The 24,171-nt window shown below is 46.4% G+C and overlaps 1 protein-coding gene across 4 annotated transcripts in view; it reads left to right on the top strand.

Moving 5' to 3' along the window:
• Positions 1–18,868, top strand: part of TSHZ2 (teashirt zinc finger homeobox 2) — a 212,448-nt gene extending 193,580 nt beyond the window's left edge. For 2 of the 4 annotated variants that reach the window (XM_088528409.1, XM_010223545.2), the window contains exon 3: positions 10,625–13,056. In XM_088528409.1, coding sequence (XP_088384535.1) covers positions 10,625–10,626 — 2 coding nt within the window. In that variant the 3' untranslated portion in view covers positions 10,627–13,056. Of the gene's footprint in view, positions 1–10,624; positions 13,057–18,410 lie in introns of those variants that run through there. The other 2 variants (XR_015913590.1, XR_015913591.1) reach the window with 2 other exon arrangements.
• The last annotated feature ends 5,303 nt before the right edge of the window (positions 18,869–24,171 follow it).

The following is a 24,171-nucleotide window of genomic DNA, read 5'->3' as shown; positions in this document are numbered from 1 at the left end:
TTGAAGATAAGCCATGAGATTGTAGGGCATTTGTGATACCTTTTAATGCAGTTTCTGAACAGAAATATTAAAAATGCTGACAAAGGTGGTTCCATTTACAGAAATTATAGGGAGCTTATGGGGCAAAAACTCCAATTTACTGTGAGCCAAAATAAATGTAGAATAATCCCATTCACTCATCTGTTGCAAGTGAGATCAGGTTAAGACTATATCATATGTACTGTAAATATATACATAAACTATACCTTTTTCCTGAGTCAAGATCTGGAGGTTTTAATTCCTATGTGAAATCATTTATTGGTAGTAGGTGAAAAGTAACACATAATAATGTCTTAAGTAATACATAATAAATGCATCCACTGTTGTGCTCTACCACAACAGATTTCTTCTTTGGAGAACTTGATATTTGGGGGATTTCACGCGTTTGTGCAAGATGCTTTTATTGCCTGTGGTTTGGAGATGCTCCGAGCACAAAGTCCCGTGGCGACCGGGGGCAGAAACACAAGCAGCTCCTGGGAGCACCAGGAGAGCAGGGACAGGGCCCGGCGCAAACGCGGGCGCTCCGGAGCACCGGGGAGCCGGATCACATAGATCCAGCCAGGGAATTTACAGTCCCTTGGTCAGATGCCACTTCAGCCCGACAAGTCGTCCCACAAATCAAGGGGATTATTTGCCAGAGTAAAAGGAGATCAGGTCTCTTCTTTTTGTAACTGCCAAATTAAGCCCCTAATCCCACAGACGCCTAACGATATGCTTGCTTCCATTGCCAGCTCGTCTCATAGGTTTACGAGCCCACTCACTCCAGGAAAGCTAAGCACTAATGCATTTGTTATTTTTGTTAAAAGACGAATATTCATCTGGAAAAACAGACAAACAAATGCATGATTTTTTTCTAAAACAAAGAAGAAATCCCTTTATTATTATTATTATTACCCAATCTATTTCCTTTTAAAATTCTAAAGTGCAAAAAAATTGGTTCATGGGAATATTTCTAGGAAGAATTTCTGAAAGTATTAATTTGTGCCTGTCTGGCAACTATCTGGAAAGCTATTTGTAGTTTTGGAAATTATTCAGCCAGGGAGCAGTAGAAATGACATGTTATATAGTTGATTAATAAAGTAAATAGCAAATTACTGAAGGGGGAATAATCAAAGCCATAGCTGCAGTAAATATTTACCTTATCTGATTTCTCTAGGGTTATCCTACAGTTTTAGGTACCTCCCACAATCAAACCCTACTGGTAAAGAAAGAAAATATAATAAGGCTATTTGTGACAAATGGGAAGGAACGGATTTGGGAGGGGTGGGGACATTTTTTTCTTTATTTTTTTCAAGGTTCCAGGGACACTTTTTTTTTTGGTTAGTAGACATTTTTATAATATATTTACCCTTTCCCTACAACCTGCAACTGATTTCATCCATAAACCCCTAAGCTTCAACAGTCCCCAATATAGAGTATTCCCCGAATCCGTCCTGCTCAACCCCACGTCTCCCCAGCCCTGAGCTCACAGCAGGGCTGGCAGGGCTCAAGGAGGATGATTTCCAGCAGTTTCACTTTGGGGACATTCGGGATAAGCGGGGAGTGGATCTGGGAAGGTCCCAGCACGGGAGGGCAGCACGGCGGGATCAGACCATCTCTGCCCCATGGCAGTCACGATAACACAACCCTGGCTCTGGAAAATCAGGCACCTGCTAGAAACATCTCTAGAACATGAATGCATTGGCATTTTGATTTTTATACACACACACACATTTATATATATAAAATCCCAGCCTTGGAAACTTACGTTGGTGCAGCAGTCTGTGACGCTGCATACAGGCGGCTGTGCAAAGTAATTGCCAAATGCTTACATAAACACATAAATAAGACAAATAAATTTATTTTCATTATTCATATTTTCTGCTCTTTCTTTCCCTTTTTATTTATGCTTTAAACAACAGTTACAGTAAATATACCGATAAAAAAGAATGCCTGCAGTGGGCAGAGAGATGATCCAAAAGCCCTGATATGGAGCAATTCATGTTTCTTCTTTACAATCACTAACGAATCTTAACTTGAACCATGTTATGTTCCCATGTGAGTGATAAGCAATGATTTATTATGAAGTGTCACGAAATCGGAATGCCATACAGTGAGACATGAGCTAGTGGAAAATGTGCTCCCTGTTTCCCAGCCTCATTACTCAGGGATGCAGTGCCCCTTTCTCCAGTCTAATTTCCCTGCCTTTCCGAGGCACGTCGGTAGCAAAGGCAACGGAACCGGGCTGAGATACCCAGTCCTGGCGGTCCCGTCCACCCGGCAGCGCTGCTCAGCACATTGCAGCAACCGGGAAACTGGGGCTGCCTGGAAATCCACAGCTGGACCCAACATTTCACCCCAAAAGCGACTGTTGGGCAGCTCAAGAAGGCAATAACAGCATCATGGAGGAGACAAACAGGGAAGTTTTCTTTATGCTTAGGAGTTTCTCCTGCTCTGTAATGATTCCCACCATCCCCTGATCCTAATTCAAGTAAGTGGCATGTGATATATTTTGTGGATAAATCAGCACTGGAAGAGCATGTGCAGGTCTGGCACGACGGGGTCGCTGATTTACTCGTAGTTGGCAGTGAGCGCGCCGGTGAGGGATTTAAGGTGGGAATTTGTGTTCTAAATGCTCCCTCCCAAGGAAAGGGGAAAACAGGGTATTCAGCACTAATTCACACACGCAGCTGGCCCTGCCTACCAGTTAATGCTTTCTGCACCGGGTAAGCAAACGAGCACAGTCTGGGGTTCAAAGCATCTTTCTAGATGCCTCTTAAAGGCCCTGATCCTGAAAGCACTTGAGCTCCATGAAATCACTGATGTAAATAAGCTGGTGAATCTACAGAAGCAGAACTCTCAAGTTTGAAATGTGTTCCCATTCTGCAGCTGAACAGAAAATGGAAGTGCAAACATTCCCAAAGGTACAACTCGAACGGGCATGGAGCCTTCGGGAAGAGCAGCTGGTGCCCAGAACTGAGGAACAATAATTTGCTGGAAGGGCAAACCTCTACCCTTTCACAAAAAAAAAAAAAAAAAATCCAAAAAAAATGTAGATTTAATCACACCAGTTGTATTCAAGATTTACTGGCAGTTTGTTTCAAAACAGGACCCCATTCTACCATGCTGAAATGTTACAGACGACCAAAAAGTTGAACTGAACAAAACAAACTCGGTAACAAATTTATGTCCTGTAAATTCTTTCACATGAGCAATTCTTCTTATATCTAGGCATGTTACAACTAGTTCAGTCTGTCTTAAGGCAATAGTAGCTGTTGTTTTTCCTGCAGAAAATGTGGAAATCATCAGAAGAAAATTAACCAGAACTCATCCTTGCCTGCAACGCTGTGAGGCTCACAAATTTCAAAAATCTTTTTTTTTTTCTGTAGAAATGCTTGAGACGAAACCTTTGTGAAGTAAAATCCAGAGAATAGTTTTTTCACGGCGCTGACAGTGCTGCCGTTCCGAGGAGGCTCTGTGTGATGTACCCCTCTGAAATATTGTCAGCCAGCTTGGCAATGTGAAGGCACTTTCATAGCAAGGCAGGGATGAAAGCAAAGAAGTTTGGGGTTGCTTTTTTGTTTTGCTTTGTTTCTTAATCCTTGTAAAATCTACCTGCAACTTCTCTCCTCCCACTATGCTCAGCAGAGAAAGAAAATGTAATTCTCCACCAGCGTGGTGAGGCTGCTGAGGGAAAAGGGAAGAGCTATGAATTCTCCACTCGAAGTGCTCATTTAAGCCACCAAAATTGTTTTGTGAAATACCAAAGTAAATTGTGAAAGCAGAGGCTGGAACTCGGGTCTCCCAGCAGACCGTCCTGTTCCTGCTCCTGGTGAATCCTATGATGTTGGGTGGAGCGGGAGGACACCCACCCGCTGCATCTCCCCATCGTGGGGTGAATTCTCTTCAGGGTTGAAAAATGTGGGGTTGCTCTAACCTGGATTTGCATTACAAGGGAAACAAGGAGGCAATTGTGGTATTAGGCAGCAGTAAACACTTCCAGATGACAGCTTGGGATTTTAAGCACCCAAATGACTTGGGGAAATGTAGCTTTAAGTGACCCACCAGTCCACCCAACATCTATCCCGCTAAGCCTAGCGCTTGAACCCGGTTCCTACCCACAGCTGGTGCCTAAATGATTGAACCGTAATTGCTTTGTCTTATCTGCACTTAAATTCATTTTTGAAGGTGCATTACAAAAGCTATTTCTCTCCTGGGATCCATACAGGTGGCATTTTAAAATGTAGCAGGCACCCTAGTCTGCAGAACCTGCTTGTCACAGAAAATGACACAGTTTGCATGTGACCTGTAATGACAGTTGCTAGTTGAAAAGAAACCAAAAATTCAGCTATATCTTCCACACTTTGGTTGCAGCTGCCATCAACTAAATCTCTCTCCAAGGGCAGATGGTGCCCTGTACAATGAACAATTTAATCTTTAGCAAATAGAGAAACTTTGCCAAAAAAATCCACAATTTTTTTTCTCTTCTCCAAGAATAGGCTGTCAATAACATGTGCTCTCGGATACATTGTGATTTGATGACTATGCTTTATTTATAGGAAAAACGAGCAATGAAATGCTCGCTCATTTTTTCCTTCCATTCCGAGGCCGCGATCCGGCCCGTCACGGGTCGCCCGTGTTCGACGCCGTTGCTGGACATGCGTGGCTCCTACGGCACCTCGAGGCCCAGGATGGGATCGGGGTGGAATCCTGGCCTAGAAATCCCGCTCCTTGGGCAAGGCCAGGACTTCCCTCCACGCCTGTGAAAGCTGCAACCCCCAGCGTTTAGCCTGAGCTGGTCTAGCAAGAGCCGCTGCTCTTGGTGAGCTGAGCCCAAGGGCTGCAGGTCTCGCTCCCCGCTGGGCCCTCTCGGGCAGGGGGCTTGTGGCTCGACACTGGTTTTTAAAAATGCTCCCAGGGTCTTTTCTAGCCGTGCACAGAAGAAGCTGTCTGCCCTCCGGGGAACTGCTCGGGCTAACGGATGTCAGCGTTTTCACAAGCCGAGTTGTTCAGGTGGATTTGGTGGATCTAGCTGTGTTTGTTCAGGGATGTCTAGAAGTCCTAGTGAGCTGGAAACATATTCAGAAGCTCTGGCTAGGCTGCCTTTTGTGCAGAAATGCACAGATGCATATATGTGTACCTGTAGTGTGTGCATATCCATGTATGCACACGCAGAGGAATTTCTGCATCCTTCTTGCAGCACTCAAAGGCCATGACTGGTCCACACATATCTGCACGTGCCCAAAACCTCACGGTTCCTGCACGTGGCTTGCTCTGTGCCCTGTATTAATGTCCATGAGCTTCAGAGCTGTGCTCTGCTGGGGCCACAGCCGAGGAGGCTGAGTCTATAGGATTATCTGAACAGGACCAGGAGTTCTCAAAAAGATGCAACTCAGAAAGTGGAAGGGTATTTGTGTTCTTGCCTTTTTTTCATTTTTTTTCTCGCAGATTTCAAGGAAATTTTTCTGTTATAGCCTGTGTCTGTTAGGCCAAGCAGCTGCTGTAAATCAGCGTAACTTCATTGCTCCCCTGCACGTAAGATGCTTTGTACCGGCTGCAGATGGGAGCTCTCGTGATCTTGCTACTGAAATCCTGAGATCTTTTACCTGGCCTTGGCCTCTACCTTGTAACAAAGTTCAACAAAGCGTTTTCTGAGACAGGTACAACCATAATGACTTTACTTTTTAATAACTATAGTTTCGATAAACCTAGGCATAGCAGTCTCCATCGGAGCTGCAGGCCGCATTCTCTTTCCATTATCTTGTCCCGCATTCTCACGGACTTAGATCATGGGACAGAAACATGTTTTACAGTAAAGGAGACCTTTTATCACGCCAGCCATTCTTGGTGGCTGCAGTCACAGCTCAGGCTGTTCTGCAGGGACCAAGGGGACTCGTGGCCCCGCGGTGTTGGCCATGGACTCTCCTGGTGTATATCCTCAAACCGCTGTGTCTCCCGGTGCTCGGCAGTGCAATCTGTGCTGTGCACAGCCCAGGTCATGGCCACACCAGCACACGACGTGCCAGAGGGACCTGATTCTGTGGGCATCATGCAGGGCCTTTCCCTGGTTCATGTGGGGGCAAGACCCCTTTGCAAGAACACAGCAGAAGTGCAAAAAATTCAGTTTCATGGTAGTTACTCTTACCTCTCCCAAAGTGCCCTCCCCTCTAATAAGAGAGCACTTTCTGAAATAAATATGTTGCATTTATTTATTTAATGTGCTGTTAAATGACCTTCTGGAAAAATATTCCAGCTGCAAGGCTTTAAAATGGATAGGCAGACATAACTTAGAGAGCATGATCCTTAAAATCAGGATGAATCATCTGACTAGTTACTGTTTAGACTGATATAATTTTAGTTATAATTATGGGTAACGAGAACACATTTAGAGTCTATAATATTGTAATTCATGGTGAGAGGAGCCCTAAATGAAATGAAATATATCCAGACTTCCTTTTTCTCCCCACCTAGGTATTGTGCATGTGAGCTTGATTCTTTAAGAAAGAGATTTTCTGCTGCTGTAAAAATCTAGCAAAAGTAGGTCAGAAATGACATCTCGAGATAACGTGTTTGGTAACCACAAAGGGACTGGCTGCATCTTTCTCTTTGGCCTTTTAGGAGCCCGCAATGCAGCGGTCCAGGTGCCGCGTGGCCGGGTTGGAGCCCTGGGCTCCCATGGGCGCATTGGAGTCGCCTATGGCCGTTACTAGGACCCCACCAAACTAGTAGGACGCGATAAAGTGGCAAAGATCTGAAAGGACGGAAGAGGGAGAAGCACAAGGCGTCATGCGGTGAGCGGGGCCTAGCGCAGGGACCTGGGCCTAGCGGAGCTGGGCCTAGCGCAGGGAGCAGGGCCTAGCGTAGGGAGCAGGGCCTAGCGCGGGGAGCTGGGCCTAGCGGAGCTGGGCCTAGCGCAGGGACCAGGGCCTAGCATGGGGAGCTGGGCCTAGCGCGGAGAGCTGGGCCTAGGGGAGCAGGGCCTAGTGCAGGGAGCTGGGCCTAGCTCGGGGAGCTGGGCCTAGCGCAGGGAGTGGGGCCTAGCGCAGGGAGCTGGGCCTAGCGCAGGGAGCAGGGCCTAGCGGAGCTGGGCCTAGCGCAGGGAGCTGGGCCTAGCGCAGGGAGCAGGGCCTAGCACGGGGAGCAGGGCCTAGCACGGGGAGCTGGGCCTAGCACGGGGAGCTGGGCCTAGCGGAGCTGGGCCTAGCGCAGGGAGCAGGGTCTAGTGCAGGGAGCAAGGCCTAGCGTAGGGAGCACGGCCTAGTGCAGGGAGCTGGGCCTAGCGCGGGGAGCTGGGCCTAGGGGAGCTGGGCCTAGCGCAGGGAGCGGAGCCTAGTGTAGGGAGCAGGGCCTAGCGCGGGGAGCTGGGCCTAGTGCAGGGAGCAGGGCCTAGCATAGGGAGCAGGGCCTAGCGTAGGGAGCAGGGCCTAGCGCGGGGAGCTGGGCCTAGCGGAGCTGGGCCTAGCGCAGGGACCAGGGCCTAGTGTAGGGAGCAGGGCCTAGCGCGGGGAGCTGGGCCTAGTGCAGGGAGCAGGGCCTAGCATAGGGAGCAGGGCCTAGCGTAGGGAGCAGGGCCTAGCGCAGGGAGCTGGGCCTAGTGCAGGGAGCAGGGCCTAGTGTAGGGAGCAGGGCCTAGCGCGGGGAGCTGGGCCTAGCGTAGGGAGCAGGGCCTAGTGCAGCGCCGGCCGCGGGCTCAAGCCGCTGACATGTCCGCGTGGCCCGTTTGAGGACTCGCGGCTGGTTTTCGCAGGGCGGTTTCGCTGGCGAGGGGGAGCTGTGCCTGCCAAGGAGTGGGAAGGTGCTGTTGGAAGGAGGCCCGAGCCCTGGCACGTCACCGTGAAAATAGATACCTCTGTTGAGGGCTTGATAATTAATGTTAAATAAAAGCAGAGTTTCCGTATCTGCATCTGATAATCTGCACGGGCTGCACAAGACCAGCATAATGAACATCCTCAGTGGCATTTTTTTTATACCGTAATTAAAATGATAGAGCTTTCTTTATGGTGCAGGTTGAGCTTCTTTCCAATAAATGCCTGGGCAGCAACAAATTTGGCCCATGAAGTGCTGTTTGAACACTGAGCTACGATGCCCCCAACCGTTGGTAACAAGCTCTCCACATACTCCCCAAATCTCTTAGAGCCCTGATAATGAAATACATAAGCCATGATCCTTATTGATCCGGCCTCGCACTAATTAATTTCCCACAGTCCTGTCCCAGCCTGCAGTGACATCGCTGCAGCACCAAGGATGGAGACTTTGGTTGGGCCCTCAACCCCCTGACATCAATGCCGAGTCCCCGTTGATCTTAGTCACGCAGGGACGTTGCCGTTAGTCAAGTGTTCGGAAGCTGAGGCTCAAGTCGTCGTGAGCGGCTCCTACACAAGGACTCAGACCAAACCACTCGTTGCTGCGGTGCAGCCAGGCCTCCCTCCAGCTTTTGGGCCTCTTGCTCCAGCTTGTGCTTTCTTTGTCCCTTCTCCAGCAGCAGCCAAACCGGTTTAAGAGGTTTCCAGCCTTCCCCACGTCTGGCTGTGGCCAGGGCTCGACACGATAGGAAGGGGCACGAACTTCTGCAGCCGGCGCTGTTGCCAGCAGAGCTTCATGTGGATCTAGGCCCTCACTAATCTCCCTTTGAAGGGCTTTGCCAAGGAGGTTTAAAAGATTCCTTAATGTTCCTCCGTGTGCATTTCCCTTGTGACGTAGGAGCAGCCAGGAATATTACTAAGCTGATTTTACAGCTGGTCTCAGTGTAATACAAGAGCCTGAGGATCTTCCCTGCACCGAAGAGAAAGGGAAAGGAATCGGGAGTTTGGCTTTGCAGTTTTCCAACCCAAGCCCTAGAGAAGTATTTCCCGCTGGCAGGGAACCAGTTACTTTGCTTCAAATTGAGATTCCTTCCCAGAATTAGTGCTTTTAGTCATACTACATGCTGCTTAATTGTCCAAACAACGTTCTGGAGGTAATACTCAGCTAATGGAGAGTTATGGCCCCTGCCAAAGCTGCTCCACCTCGTGCTGCCTGTGTGGGACCTGCTTGCAGTCCCGGCGATCAGCACTCATGAGCTGCACCTCAGACCCACTAAAGATCTTGATACTCCAAGGAAAGACCCGAGGAGCATGTGCCACAGGTGGGTTTCCATCTTGGTTAATGCTGCAAAGCCGACCTAAAAATGTAAGACTCAGATTTCCTGCGACAGCTCCGCAGTCGGTCCTTGGCCCATTTGCAGATGGTGGTTCTGTAACTTAAAGACTCACTGCAGGATCGGACCCAGCAGGTTTATATTTTCAGCCCTAAGTTTGCAGTAATAAGACTTCAGGACTTCTGTAAAATTTGAACAAGGCATAAACTGATGTAGCTTTGTCCTTTTGAAGAGAAAAAATAATAGCTTTGCAAAGTATGAATTGCTCTGGAGAGTTACCTCTGGAACCTAAAGACAACATTGTAATGTGTCAACATGGATTGTTTTTAGTATCTTTTAAGTGGAAATAATGACCTAAAGTATTAACCACAATTTCAAACTGACTTCCATGCATTCTTGAGCGCCAAAAATCCCTCCATTTACCTGCCAAAACCTCATCTTCCCATCCAACAATTTCTCCTTAGCAGGTCCAGGTTGCCAATGCAAAACTCAGCATCACCGTGAAAACCAAAAAGGTGAAGATAGTGTAAAACAAACCAAATAGCAAATTAAATAACATGGAGTCAATGGACTTTTTTTTGTTTTCCTGCGGAATTTTATGGAAAAATTTATTTTATTTATTTAAATTAAGTTACCACTGAATTTCCAGTTGATTTAGCCAACATACAGGGAGCACCACAGGTTCCGAGGTGTGTTTGCTGACGTGTACATGGACACACACGATATTTCTCAGTTACATATTTCTTTTGCTGGCTGCTATATTTTTTTCTGTGCTCTCTCCAGATTGACTTTCACTTTACTTTACTCTCTGCTTCATTTCTCACCTTATTTTTCCACTTTTTTTTTTTCTTTTCCCCCTTCTGCTTTTCTCAGGCTCCTTCTCCCAGGTTCTGAGCGAAGCAGCACTCAACTTCGAGCTGAACTTTTAAATGCACATCTTGTAATTAAAACAAGCGCCCTCCTCCTTTCTGCACATGTAACTTAACAGCTTTGGCCACTCGGCCCTTCCCGTAGCCGCGGAACGGGGAAGAGCCGCGCGGAAGGACGGGGATCTTAATGCAAGGGAGGGGAGATGCCGCAGCAGGCAGCGATATCCACTGATTTAAACTCACTGTGGACACCCAGCTCAGTGTGAGGATATCTCAACTGGTCGCAGGATTAGGCACCTCCTTTCGAATGGGTTCAGCCAACAGGAGGGAAAGGTGGAGGCACAATGCGACACACTTGGTGCAGCAGGTTCAGGAGTTCACCCATTTACCCCAGAGCACCTACGGATTTAGGGATTTTTTTCTTTTATTCTTGTGTGTTCTTATCTTTCTGTCACCTAAGGGCAGGCATCGTGAAGCCAAGTTGGCTCTTTATTAGAAATTACTATTGAAAAAAACATGTTCAAAAAAAAAAATCTGCAACCATGACTAACAGGGAATATTTACTCTTTTTCCTGTTGTGTTTCTCTTATCGTGCTTGCAGGACACATGCCTTAGTTCCAGCTCTCCAGCCCAGGCTTCCCGCACTCAGCCCGTCTCTACGTGTCACTCTGATCCTGACATTGAACTCGCCACAACCCGTACCGAGAAGACTGCCAAAAAAACTCCAGCTATTCTTCTTCATCCTCACTAACAATTTGGTAATGAAGTATTGATTTCCACTCCCCTGCTTATGGACGATATTAGATTTTCATTGATAAACTGCGCTGGGGCTGTCTGGTCTCCACTGTCCCTTTTTGCTGTCACTAAAACAAAGTGCCACTGAAGTAAGATAATGACTGAGAACATTGATGTACTTATTTTGTCAATTTGTAACACTTGACAGGAAAAAAAAAATCTTCATAGTTTAATGTCCAAGCGTGCTACACAAGATGCAGTCGCGTTGGAAGCTTTACTTTTCATGGTAATGTCCATTTCCTATTTACAACCCCTCTGGGATAGTTTGTCTAAAGGAAATGTTTCTATTCAGTGCAGCTATTACTGCTGCACCTGGGTTGCCCAATCCAGTCATTGCACTAGGGATCAATACATCACAGTAAGTACAAGAATTATTAAGTTAAAACAGATTCTGAGCCAAAAACCTCTGAACAATGTTAATCTTCTGTGCAAGTTGTTCAAATAGTTATGCTTAACCATGTTGCTGCCAAAGATTTGTTTAAAAGGGATTATTTTCAGTTTGTTTTATTCCTCAGATATATATATATATATTTAAATCTCCATTACGGTTTATGAGGAGACATATGCAATGGAGTCGTTTTGAAACAAAAGCACTATTGTTAGATTATTGAGCATTGTATAAATATAGGTATATCTATATATAAATATCGCTATATAAATATCTATATATAGATATAAAGGAATAAAAGTAGAATTCCTTTCTCCATTACGTGAGTGTAAATCTGAATATCTCTGTTGTAGTCAAGGAAGTGACTTTGGATTGATGCCACTGCAAATGAGATCAGAATCTGGCCTTCCCACTATCTCCCTGGCCTGTCTGCTGCTCTCCGTATTTGCAGGTCTTAAAGCACAGCTGCCTTTTAAAATCAACAGAGACCTGGTGAGAAAGGGGCTCAAACGATGGCAATTGGAAATTTGTTCTTGTAACTTTTTTCATTAAAACTTCGAGGTCCCAATTTTAATTTGTGGAATATTCACGTTAATAATGAGATCTAATTAAGACATCCATTAAAAGCCCGTTAAAGTTAATTTAACGTAAAAATTCCAATAGAACTGTATTAGATTTTCCCCATTAAATTAACGTTATGGATTTTTAACGGATGTCTTAATTATACATTATTATTAACGGGAATACAGTATTACGCAGATTAAAATCGGATCCCTCGGAAAATCTTCCCGGGTATTTTGGTGTTGCAAACCTCCCGTTACCTAGTGCACTGCTTGGAAAACCAGGCGCAGCCGCTCTGCTCCAGCTGAGCATTTCCTTGCAACTAAAGCAACCTACAGTAGACAAATCCATCTCGGCATTTAACAAATGAACTTTCCTTATCCTCAAAGGAAAAATAAGTCTGGATCAAGTTGTAAACTGCTACTCCGTTACAGATGAAGTATTCAAAGCATGCTAGGCAGAAACTGGAGAAGAGGGTCTGTCTCCAACGGGAGAGGGCTTTGGGGTCTGCTTTCCTTTTAGATGTTCAAGGGTAAAATGGAAGCGCTGCAGTTGCAAAATCAGACTAAATATGTTTATTGTATTCCCTGCCGCGGGTGCAGACGGGCCTGTTCTGCCGCTGTTTGGGAAATTTTGACATGATCCCTAAACTCAACATGGAGGAGAAAAAAAAAAAGCCCTTCTTATTTACCTCCTAGGGAAAGTGTTGCCCTTATGCCACATATAATAGCAAATTGCTTTTTTTATGGCATGCATAACCTAGATGGGAAAAAATATGGCGCTTGAGGGAAGGAGGGAAAAAGTAAATGAAGTTCCAGGAATGTCATTCTGAAGTAATGAGGCATGGACAGAAAATATACCCCTCACATCATCGGATTGAGATGGCAGTCGAAATAGCTTCATTGAAGTGTCAGCACTCATCCATCAATCAATCATCCACAAGGAAAAATAGCGACAGTACAACGGGGCGGCTTTTATGGGATTTACTCATGGGCATAGGGAATAGCAGCTCAAATGTAGTTCTGACATGAAAAGCAAGGTGCTGATATTATTTTTTATGATGGGAGGATCATAAAGTGAATTGAGAACAGTGAGGTCTGTCTTTGCTTAACCTATTCAACTGGAAACGAACGGAGCTCAACTGGAAATGAGCAGAGCCTTCGGATGGGTTAAGATTGAAGCCTGCGTCGTGCTGAGCACTGGCCATTGACAACAAAATTCTATTAAAGCAAAATCAATGCATTAGCATCGAGGTCCTCCGAAGCTGTTAAATTGCCCAGCGCGGCGCGGAGTTATTAAGGGCCGTTACGTAAGGCGAGGGCCTGCCGAGCGCCGCCGCCTCCACCCGGGAGAAACCCCGGCTGCTTTTCCCTCCTCCCCTTTCCCCATAATTCTGCATCCGCTTGGAAAACGTGCTGCTTATTCCGGCATCCAACCGGCCAAATTCCCAGGGCTCATCCCGGCGCTGGGCTGCGGGTCCCCTGCCCTCCCTCGGCCTCTCCCACCCGCCGGAGACGGCCCAGGATTGATCCCAGAATCCAGCTCTGCACAGGCACGCGCTGGAGCAGCTCCTTAATTCCGAATCTGGCCACAAACCTTTATTACTCAGTGCTAAACCTTGATTATTTTGCCTGCATCACTATCCTCTGGGAACATTTTAGATACACATTTGAATTAAGTGATTTTTTTTTATTTTTTTTACAATACGATATAAAAATGTGAAATGTGCGCCTCTCCTCTCTCTTTCTGTGTATGAAACTGGATGAGTTGATAGTTTATCTGTCATATAAATCAGGTAACACAGAAAATCATTGCATCTTTTCTCTGTCGTATCTACTCAATATCTATCGTACTGACTTTTATTCTTATTGGAGATCATCAAAACATTAATTAAAAGCCTGGTGATCAAACAGCCGAATATTTATGATTCACATCCTTGCTTATTAACAAGTGGCATATTGATACACCACATATCCAAGCTGTTTATGCTCTCGCGCTGCAATAAAGCAGTAAGAATTGTTACCCTCACACACTGCTTTGAGAGATTTATTCAGAAACCGGAGCTCCCTTCCTGCCACCATACATGTCAAAATAAGCCATATCACCTTAAAAAAAAAACAACAAAAAACAAAACCAAGATTTAATTTCAAAGAGGGAGACATAATTAGCATCTCTTTGGAGCCTAATATATAAGGATTGCGGTAGATCAGTCTCAGGTGTTTTTCCCAGACCCTTATTATTTAAGCTGAGAGGGAGAAGGACACTTAACTTTAAAAATGGCTATCATTAGTACAATAATAATTGTTGGTTTTAAAAAAAAAAAAGGGAAGAAGAAAAAAAAGAACTTGGAGAATCAGCTAACAAACCTACCCAGTAATTACTTGTCAATGCAGCTTCGTAGTGATTTTTATTACCTACTTGTAAAAGTATTTACAAGACTGACCTCCCTAGCTTTTTTCAGAGATCATGGAGGAGATGAGAAGTCATTTTAAAAATCAATAATTATATATTAACATGATAGAGGTTGAGGCCTTCCAAGTGATTTTTACAAGCTATTGTGTCAACTCTCGCACGTTTATGTAGCCAAGATTGTTTCCCTAATTTCCAGTCTTTTTTTCCCCTTTCCCTAATCATGTTCTGATAAATTGCTGTATCCAGCAGCCACATCACCCCCCTGTGCTCGGTTGGAGGGGGGTCCTGCTTGCAAAGGGGCCCCCGGAGCTGTTGGGGAAAGGGCAGAAGGAGCTGAGTTGGGGCTGGTTGGGAGCTCCGGGGAGGGATTCACTTTATAGGGGCTCCCTCACCACTGTATTCCAGGCTGGCTCCAGCCTGCGGAGGGGACACGAGGGACGCAGGGCCCTGTGACACTTCCTGGGCCCTGCTAGGCCCGAGCACGGAGCTGCTCCCGTCCCCGCTCCACGGCGTCGCGCGGGACGCAGCGCTGAGCGAAGGCCGCTCTGCCACCGAGGGCTCTCCCCTGTGCCAACAAATATACGATGCCATTTATAGTCAAAATTCTCCCTATAAAGATCATATTGATCACAGATTCTGGATCAATACATCGCAATTTCAGCAGGCTTTGAGGCCCATCTGTCCCCACACGGGAGGACGGCTGTAACCGCCACGCTGTGTTTTGAAGCAGCGCCGCGGGGATGCGCGCGGCCCGGCCTGGCCCTCAAGCGCCCAGGGAGCGACGGGGAGGTTCGAACCCCACATCGTGGCCCTCAAAGTGACCGCAGAGCCGCTTCCCTTTGGGTTTCAAGCCCCAGCGAGGTCGTTGACGCTCGGCCGCGCTTCCCAGCTCCCCTCGCAATTCCTGCCGCTGCCGGGGGCTGCTGCGTTGCCCAGGAAGCGCCACAGCGGCCCGAGCCGTTTCAGTGAGCCTAGCAGAGCGTTTCGGCAGTGGAGCGGAGGAGCTGGCGTGGGTGTTGGTAGGTGTGAGCTGGGGCTTCCCTACGTAGCACACGCTGGACCGCAAAGGAACGTATAATTGTGGGGCTGGTACCTGAGGGACAAACGGTGTGTGTCGAAAGGCAGCTTTGATGCACGTTTTGTCAAGCTGAGCAGCTGATCCATCAGCTCCTGCAGTCAGTGTAAGTCCTTACCTTGATGGCACCAGATAGTTATCCAGCAACAACAGCTTCCCCGATTCTGTTTCTCTTAATTAGCTCCTGCCGTAGCCTGTGTTTTATACAGGCAGCCAGAATGGAGGATTTTGCTCTCTAGCGGTCTTCTGAAGGAAAACAACAGATGCCAAAACTGTAAAGACTCCGAATGGCTCTGCAGGGCTGACAGCGGCCAGGGCGCCCTGCAGAGCCCCTCGGCCTGGCTGGGGCCACCTCGGGCCGTGTCCTCACCTGGGGCAGCCGTGCTGGCATCGCCGGGCCCATCCGTGCCAGGGCCAGCACGTCTACCCCTGCTGTAACTGTGCTGGTAAAATGTTAAAGAGGAGACGCGATTTCAGATGGCCCTGTTGTTTCTGGTACCAGTGTGTCTGTACAATGTTTTCTCTGAGACTCTTTCACAACACACTGTATCGTTGGACTTACTGCAGAGTAATAAACTTCCCGCTCAGCTTCACTCTCAGCCCATGAAATGTCTTCAGGCCTTTGCAAAAAGCCCTGTTTGAGAAAACAGATTAAACACTAATCCTAGCAGGGCATACATCTCTGCTTGAGTTTATGCCATCTAGCTGTGCAAACTGCCCCCCCCACCCCCCAATTTTTTTTGGTCTAAGCAGGGACAACAAATTATTTCATTAGACTTAGATGAGATGATAGCAGGAAAAAAATAAAAAAGAGCAAGATTTTAAAAACAAAACGAGACAAAAATCTTGCAAAAACGCATCTCTGCCACAATAATGTTGGGCTGAAACTGGCCCGGGTGGATGCTACATTTGCAGCCCCATGGATGTTGCAAACCCAAGAGGCCTCCAGGCCGTGCACAGCCCTACACCCGTACACAGCCCTACACCCGTGCACAGCTACACCCCTACGCACAGCCGAACCCCTACAGGGGCACAGCCCAGACCCATGGCCGGCAGGGCCCAAGGAAGCAGCCGGGCGGCCGGGCAGGACTTGGGCTTTGCGGCCAGCGCTGGAACAGGCAGTGCAGGTGGCAAAGGGTGACAAGCAAACAGGCCCTTTTTACTCAGGGTATTTCTCTGTCCCTGTGTCGCGTGCTCAGGCACCACGTATTTGTCCTTCCCTTGTCTGTTCGGATTTTATTTTTTTTTTCCGTGCATTTGTTCCGCTTTTTAATATCTTGACTACATCAGCAGGACTGGTTACAGATCTGCCCCTATGTAAAGCAGCAGCGCGTAGGGGCCCTGCTGGTAGATTTGGCAGTTGTGCCCCAGCGCTTGCAGTGCCCGATTTGTCATTGGCAGCATCCTCAGGTTACGGACGTGACCCGCAGGGCTGGCTCGAGAGTTTTGTTTTTACAAAATAACACGAATCAAAAGCTCAGTTCTCTTTAAAAGAAAAAAAAACAAGAAATGTGTGTGTGTGTGTATATATATATATATATACGACAAATCACAAAAAGGAAAGATTAAACACATTTTTTTATATTCACAACGCAGACGGGACTCCTCTCGGCAAGGCCGCCCGGTGACTTTGTCCGCCGCTTGTCCCGGTGTTGTAGCAGGCTCCGGCTGTACAGACTCCCGGGGACCACGGCTTGTTCGGGTGAAACGGCCACCCTTGATGCATTTTTATACTGTACATACGTGTATATATTAACTATATCGCCATGTTATGAACACAGATTTTGTTATATTTGCTTGTTTCTGTTTCCTACAAAAATGGGTCCATGACGGGGGATATATATTTTTTTTTTGTATAGAAACAATGCTTGTAATTTTTCCGTTTATTTGGTTTTTTTTCTTGGTCATCACCTTTTAACGGTCCATAAAGGAATTAGAGCCGAGTTTTTGGAGGAACCATGAGAAGCAAGTCTGTGTTTGCATGAGACCTGCCCAGTTGCTGGCTATAACGGGGGGCGGGGGGAGAGGGGAAATCTAAGGCAAATTTCGCTTTTAAAGCATGCTGAGTCCCACGGGAAAACTCATACATGTACAATTATTCTCTTTGTATTTTATCTAATAGTGCCTGAATTTTTTTTAATGTCTTCTTAGAGGAACAATTCATAATTGTCAAAATTTGAAACATTAGCTTAATTTTGTTTTCATGACCTCTCATTTCTCCTCCTTATTTATTTTGTTGCTGTTTATAATGGGCCCCAAGGCCATTTCTGACATTGCAGTGTTCTTCTTCCACATTAAGGATGTTTTTAAAATTACTCAGATTATTGAGCCAACAGGCTGTTTTAATCAAAACCATGTTTCACTTGCTTTGGATGATTACGGATGGTCCTTGCAGGGGAAGGCCCTTTCTGGCGGGCGGATTGTACCACCTCGTGGCGCGGCCGCCCCATCGCAGCTCCTGCCGCCTCGCTCAGAGCCTCGCCGGCAGTTTTGCTTCCAATTATTTGCGTGTGACAACTAACTTTGAAACTAAACAAATCGAAAATGTTAATGGCATTTTTCTTCTTTGGTTGATTGCTAAATAAATTCATATAATTTATACTAGAGGAGATTACTGCTTTTATTGTTTTGGGTTCCCCCAAACCAATTATTAACAATCAGGACTATGTATCTCATTAAATTTAAATCAGGTCAAACCTATTTGTCTAAGGCCTTTTCTGATTTACAGGAAGACAACTGTATTCCCGTGTATTTAGGATGTATTTCTGTGTATGATTTTGCAGCATTGAGTTCTGTCAATGGTGATTTTTTTTTCTGTTGTTCTGCATTTTTTACCATGGCAAATACATTGTATTAAAAAAAAAAAAAAGACTCCCTCAACTTTGCCACAGAAAACATTACTTTTTATGCCCAGGGATTAAAAAAAAAAAAAAAAAAAATCATTGCAGTTTTAGAACTGTAATTAAAGCCCTGAATAATAGATCACACATCTTTATCTGTTGTGTTTAAAAGGGAAAAAGAAAAAATAGCCCAAACTGCTCACATAATCCTGAATGCCTCATTTCCATAAAAAAGGTTTCTATACATATATTATTTACATTTTTAAACATGGTAATTCTTTCCTTTGTGGCATAAAATGTCTCTTTTCCACTGCAGTTATTGGAAAGCGCCTGTTCACATCTGAAATGTTATCGTAATTTGCATCAGGAAACCCAACTGCAGACATTAAGGACTTGGGTGTGTTCAATTATGGCTTTGCTGGAGGCTCTCCCCATGCTAATGCTGCGCATTGAGCTCCCTTCCTGAAACCGAGCTGATAGCGCTCGCCGCAGACGCTGCACAACATCATTAGCTTTGCAAATGGCTTCATTTCAGTCAATGCAGACTTCAGTTTTGGCCAATTGTAAAATGGAAATTTGAAAAGGAAGAAGAAGAAGAAGAAAAAAAAACAGATGCACTTAAAACATGAAAAGAATTATTTATATGATAAAAATATATTTAGATTTTCAAAGCACAAGACTGAACAGAAGTGCTCTTTTTATGCTTTCTGAAGATGTTACTGTTAAAAGTCTTTCTACATCAGGCTTAATAAATCTGTAATGACATTTGATGGATTGATTTTTGTGTGGGTTTTTCTTTCCTTTCTCTCTCGTTTTCCCCCCTTTCCCTTCTCGGCGGAGGAAGGAGAAGCCTCACGCGACCCGTGCGTGCAAACCGCAGGAATGCGGCTGCTCCGGCACCCGCCGGCGCCCCCGGCCCACGAATCATCATCTGGGGTTTTAAAAAAGTACAAAAGGTTTTTAGAAAGTACAAAAAGAAGAAGAAAAGGCCGAGGCGGCCGCAGTGCCCTGCGCTGTCCCTGCCCGCCAGCTCGGGCCTCATCACGGCCCTTCCTCACACGGGGGCCTGCGGTGCCGCTCACAACGGAGCCAAATCCACACAATGGAGCGCTGGGTTGGGAATGGGCCGGGAAGAGCCGGGAATGGGGCTCTCCTCACCCCCGGCTCCAGCATGCGGCCCCCCGGCCTCCCCTGCCCCGCTCCCGGGAGCCAGGGCCTCGCCGTCCCTCCGTGCCCACTTATTTTCCTTTCTTCAGGTGACTTTTTTTTCTTTTTTAGGAATATATTGCACACATTTCAAGGAACCCCTCTAGGGTAAAATAAAGAAATAGAGAGAGATGGCTAAAATAACAAATGAATCATAAAACTTAAGAGATGGAAAAGGACTATTAGATCATCCCATTTGTCTTGCTGTCTGCCAATACAGGTTGGCTCCCTGCAGATGGGCCCTGGGCCTGCGCCTGGCCCCGCTCCAGCCCGGCCTGGCCCGCACAGGCCCCATGCGTGACCCCCCGGGCCTGCTCCTGCTTATTCCAAGGGTTTGGAGTGGCGGGATTGCTATTGTTATTCGCATTCTTGGCAATACCAAGAATTGGTGCTACCTTTCGGCCAAAGAGCAGGCGGACAAATGACAGGCACCTTTGGGCAGCCGGCCAGATGCTTTGGGAGGGTTTATGTACAATAAGAATATGACATTATTCAGTCATTTGGGAATAAATTTAGCTCTGCCTCCTTTGCTGGTTGAGGCAGCAGGTCCCACGAGGGCACCCGGGCTGCGGGAAGAGACAATGAGCACGAAGGGGGCAACCTTGGCCAACCCTTGTGGTGCCTCCTCAGAACGTCCTGCAAAAGCCACCTGAGCCCTTCAATAGGCATGGACAGATCCTGTCATGGACAGATCCTGTCATGGTCTAGATCCACTGTCCAGAACACCACTGCCCCACTCTTTACACACCTTAATACCCAAATATTAGCATTTCACTTGCAGTCAGAAAGACCAACTCTTGCTGTTGGCTCTTGCAGTGACCACCTGTAACCAGGCTAAATTCCGAGGTTGGAAAGTTCAGGTGCTACTGCAAAGGAAACATTAAATTAGATAAAGGCAATACAGCCCAGAGCACTAGGGAAAGGGACACTAGTTTTAGGGTAATATTCAAATTTATGGTAACGCAAATAGCGCTATAGTTCCTCAATTAACACAGCTGGCTCGTCACCAAAAAAAGCACTTTTTGCTGGTAGATTATCATTGATCGTTATTTTATAGCAGTCACAGTGAAAGTCCCCGAGGGCGGCTCTTCAAAGTGCAGTTCTGGGGAGCGCTGCAGTTCAGAGGTTATTCAGGTGTCCCAAGACCGGGCTACAACTGCAATTCCAGCCCAAAATCCCCGACGAAAAGCAGCAAAAAGCAAACGATCAAAAAAGGGGGCATTTATTTGTGTTGGGACATTCAAATATTTCCACTTAGTTAACAAGACCTGACCAGTGTTACACGTGTTGGAGGATTTTATTTGCTTGTTTTTCTGAAGTAACAAATTAAATATCAATAGTTCCGGCTAAACCCTATCCCTGAACACGGTCAGGCTGAATTAGCAAAATGAGAAGCCCCTGAGCTGCGAAACCAGCCATAACAGCGAGTTTCAGAGGGGGAAACCAGATCTTTTATGTAACAAAAGTCCATCTGTAAACAATTGTGCTAATGCTTTAAAGCTGATGGGCCCGGGTTTTGGAGGCAATCAGAAAAACAACAAAAATTCTTATGGGGAAGGAAATTTTTCCACCTGAGAGCAGATACTGTCAAAGCATCAGATGGGCCCTGGTTTGGGAGGGTTCACAAGAGCTTCTGGAACAGAAACACTGCCCTGAGGGAATGAGGGGGACACGAAAACAAACCCCAACACACCCCTAAAGGCAAAGAAGAAGGACACAGAAATTAGAAAGTGACAAATCTGGTGTTAACTCAACCTGGTGCAGGGCCCAGGGCACAGACACACAGGATATTGCGGAAAGGGAAGGGGCTTCACCAGACGGAGCCGTTCGGTGAAGGGGGTGTTTGCAGCCAAGCTTCCAAAAACTCAAGGTCGAAAGAGAGTGGGGGAGAGGGGCATTTTTCTGCTTCAAATCAAAGTATTTCCCGATTTTCCAGAATCATCAGAAACACACAGAAAAATGTTCCTTTGCCAGCTAGCACTGGATGTACCTGTCCCTATTTCCCACTTGTTTCTACAAACTTCCCCAGAGATGGAAGGATAAAATTATGGAAAGGTTCTTTGGAAATAATTATTCAGAAGGAAGAAAAATAAGCAATTGCACTTGATCATGACTTTCACAGTGAGGAATGAAAACATTTTAAAGTGTAAAATGAGTAAAATACCAAAGTATGCCACAATTATAATTAACCAGCTTTGCTCATGGAAATGAGTTTTGCACTTAAAATCCAGTCAGACGAGTGTCTGTCTCAAAGTGACGTGTACCACATTATATAACACATCAATTAATCATAAATTCTTGAGCTGTACAAAATAATGGTAGCCAGCAGCTAAAACGCACACAAAATCTCCCGGGTAGCAACACATTTGGTAAATATTGATAGGTCAAGAAGAGTAAATTGGAGAGAACATTTCTGCACATGCAGATTTCCCCTGGTTCATCTCCCTTGTCAGGGAAGTTTGCTGGTTACCCCGTGATTTCCGCTACTCGGATTATTTAAATAGGTCACCATCTTCCTGCATGTGTGTTCTGGGGCAGCTCCCTTTGCTTTATTTTTATTCATATCCCTGCAGTCGCTAATTAAGAGAAACCTGCCCGGGAGCTCGGGTCCCCTCTGCCCTCTGCCGCGCGGTGTCTGCGTGAGGCGGGATGGCGCCTGCGGAGGAGGGATGGCGCCTGCGGATACCGCCCCGGCTAGGCCCAGAGCCTCTCTGGGGCTTCCTCTTGTGGCCAAAATGCTGCTGAAAGCCCCGGCTCTGCCCGCGCCACCTCGGCTGCTCGTGGGACGCTCTGGAGAAGCTGCTCTTACCTCACGGAGCGCTGCGGAGCGGCCCAGGCCGAGCGCGGAGGGACGGGAGCCGCGGCCTCCTCGCGGGATGGATCCTCGGCCTCCCCCGCAGGACGGGATCCTCGGCCTCCCCCCGGGACGGGATCCTCGGCCTCCCCACGTAAGAAGGGAGGGGAGGCTCCCGCATGTCCCGCTGCGATGGCCGAGCAAGGCCTGGGCTCACGGGCTCTGTGGAGAGCAGCCCCGCGGCTTCCCTGGGGCTCCCGGACCCAAGGGCACCGCTGTTCCTCAGGCAGGGAGCTGGGGATGACCTCGAGGAAACACAGGGAGGAAACTCCTACCCACGGAGCATTCCCTAACGCAGTCGCTTTCCAGCCCCAAGCTCCATTTGCCTGCACAAAGATCCCAATCGGGCCCAATTTCAGCAACAGAAATACGTTACCCTGCATTCAGATGAACATATCCCGAGGGAACAGAAAGCTGCTCCATCTGCCCTAAGCACATCAGGCTCTTTTTAGCTAGAGACAAACATGGAATTAAGAACAGATGATCAGCAAAGTCACTGCATCCTTATGTTAAAGCTCTTTTAAAAAAAAGACACGACTATACTTCCAAGCACACAGCACTGGGAAACATGCTAAGCAGAAGACAACTTGTTTCTTAAAACTCAGCAAAGCAAATAGTTACTATTAGCACCTGATTTCTGCAATACTCCACATAGGGCCCAATGCCATACTCAGAACTCCAAACTGAATAAACCCTCACACCAAACAGACCCGCTGGAGGTAACAAGGACCCGCGGCAGAACTCGGCACACTCAGCACCTAGAGCTGCTCAGCCTGCACCGGTACCTACACTAATGATGGACCCCATTTTCTCTAGTAATCTTAAATCACATGCATATCTTCTATAGGAACTACTTTAGGTATTACAAATTAATATTAAGATGAAATTGAATTAAATGTACTGATTTTAATGTCATGGATGCACTCGTAACTATTTTTTCCCCTGAGAACCATCTGCAATTTAGAGACTTGCTAATCCTAATTAAATACACTTTTCTTAAGTGGGTGCAAATGAGCAGAGAAATCTGCTCAGTAACAACATACTCACATATTTCCCTTTTACAAAGAAGGGAAAAGAGGAAACTGCTGCGATTTAGATCCTCCTAATACAAAAATATGATGCTGCTTCCTCCTAATTTTGAGGAACAGTAGTTTGTTGAGTATCTTACTGGTAACTCATTAAGAGACTAAGAAGGTCCCTCAAACAACTGTTCAGTTACTGCTACCTTCCCACTGCTCTGAACAGAGAAAATTGCTGTAAAGAAACACCATTTTTGTTACAGATCCCAGCATTTAAGAGACTCAAATTCCTCTACCATCACCCTGCTTGGAGAAAGTGAACAGGATACAGCACTTTGCAAGTTATCATGCCAACTAGTTACTGCGAGACTGGGGGAAACCCAAGCAGGGCATGAGGCCTAGAGCACATCCCACCTAGCCCTGCAGGACAAGGGGAGCTTTTTGTACAGCAAAAGACACCCTGCACTTACTCACCAACTGCATTGCTTGTTGATTTTGGCCTTTGTTAAAGACTAATCTCAGCCTTTCGATTAACCCAGCTTAGGTTAGGAATAATGCTTATCACCAAGGAATGGGATAAAACCTTTAATTAATATTTTAATATCAGCTTAAAAACAGTTATAATAGGAGCAGGGTAACATCAAAATAAATTCCTAAACCCCTCATATTTTGGAAGTGCAAGAGATAAGGCCAAAATGACTTCTGAACAACCTTCAGCTGAATATCCTTGTAGTGGCTCAGGATCTTTAATAGTCCTCTTCTAAACCAACTAGTGAGACTCTCCGTTGCATTTGACATTTATTTATTTTTTAATTGATTTGCATAACTAGCATGGTGATGCAGGCAGTTGATGTCGCAGTGTCCATGGAATACACATCTATTTTCTGTAAATCAGTGCAGCTTACCTGAAGCTACTCACTGTGGAAGGGTATTTGCACTCCCCCGAGGCAGCCAGGACAGTAAGGTCAACGATCAGGATGACTTGCAGAACTCGCACT

This window comes from Tinamus guttatus, unplaced genomic scaffold (assembly GCF_059628265.1).
Source record: "Tinamus guttatus ecotype Peru unplaced genomic scaffold, ASM5962826v1 Tinamus_guttatus_pri_ptg000027l, whole genome shotgun sequence".
NCBI classification, from domain to species: domain Eukaryota; kingdom Metazoa; phylum Chordata; class Aves; order Tinamiformes; family Tinamidae; genus Tinamus; species Tinamus guttatus.
Note: the sequence above shows the minus strand (reverse complement) of the source record. Positions and strands in the feature narration are given on the sequence as shown.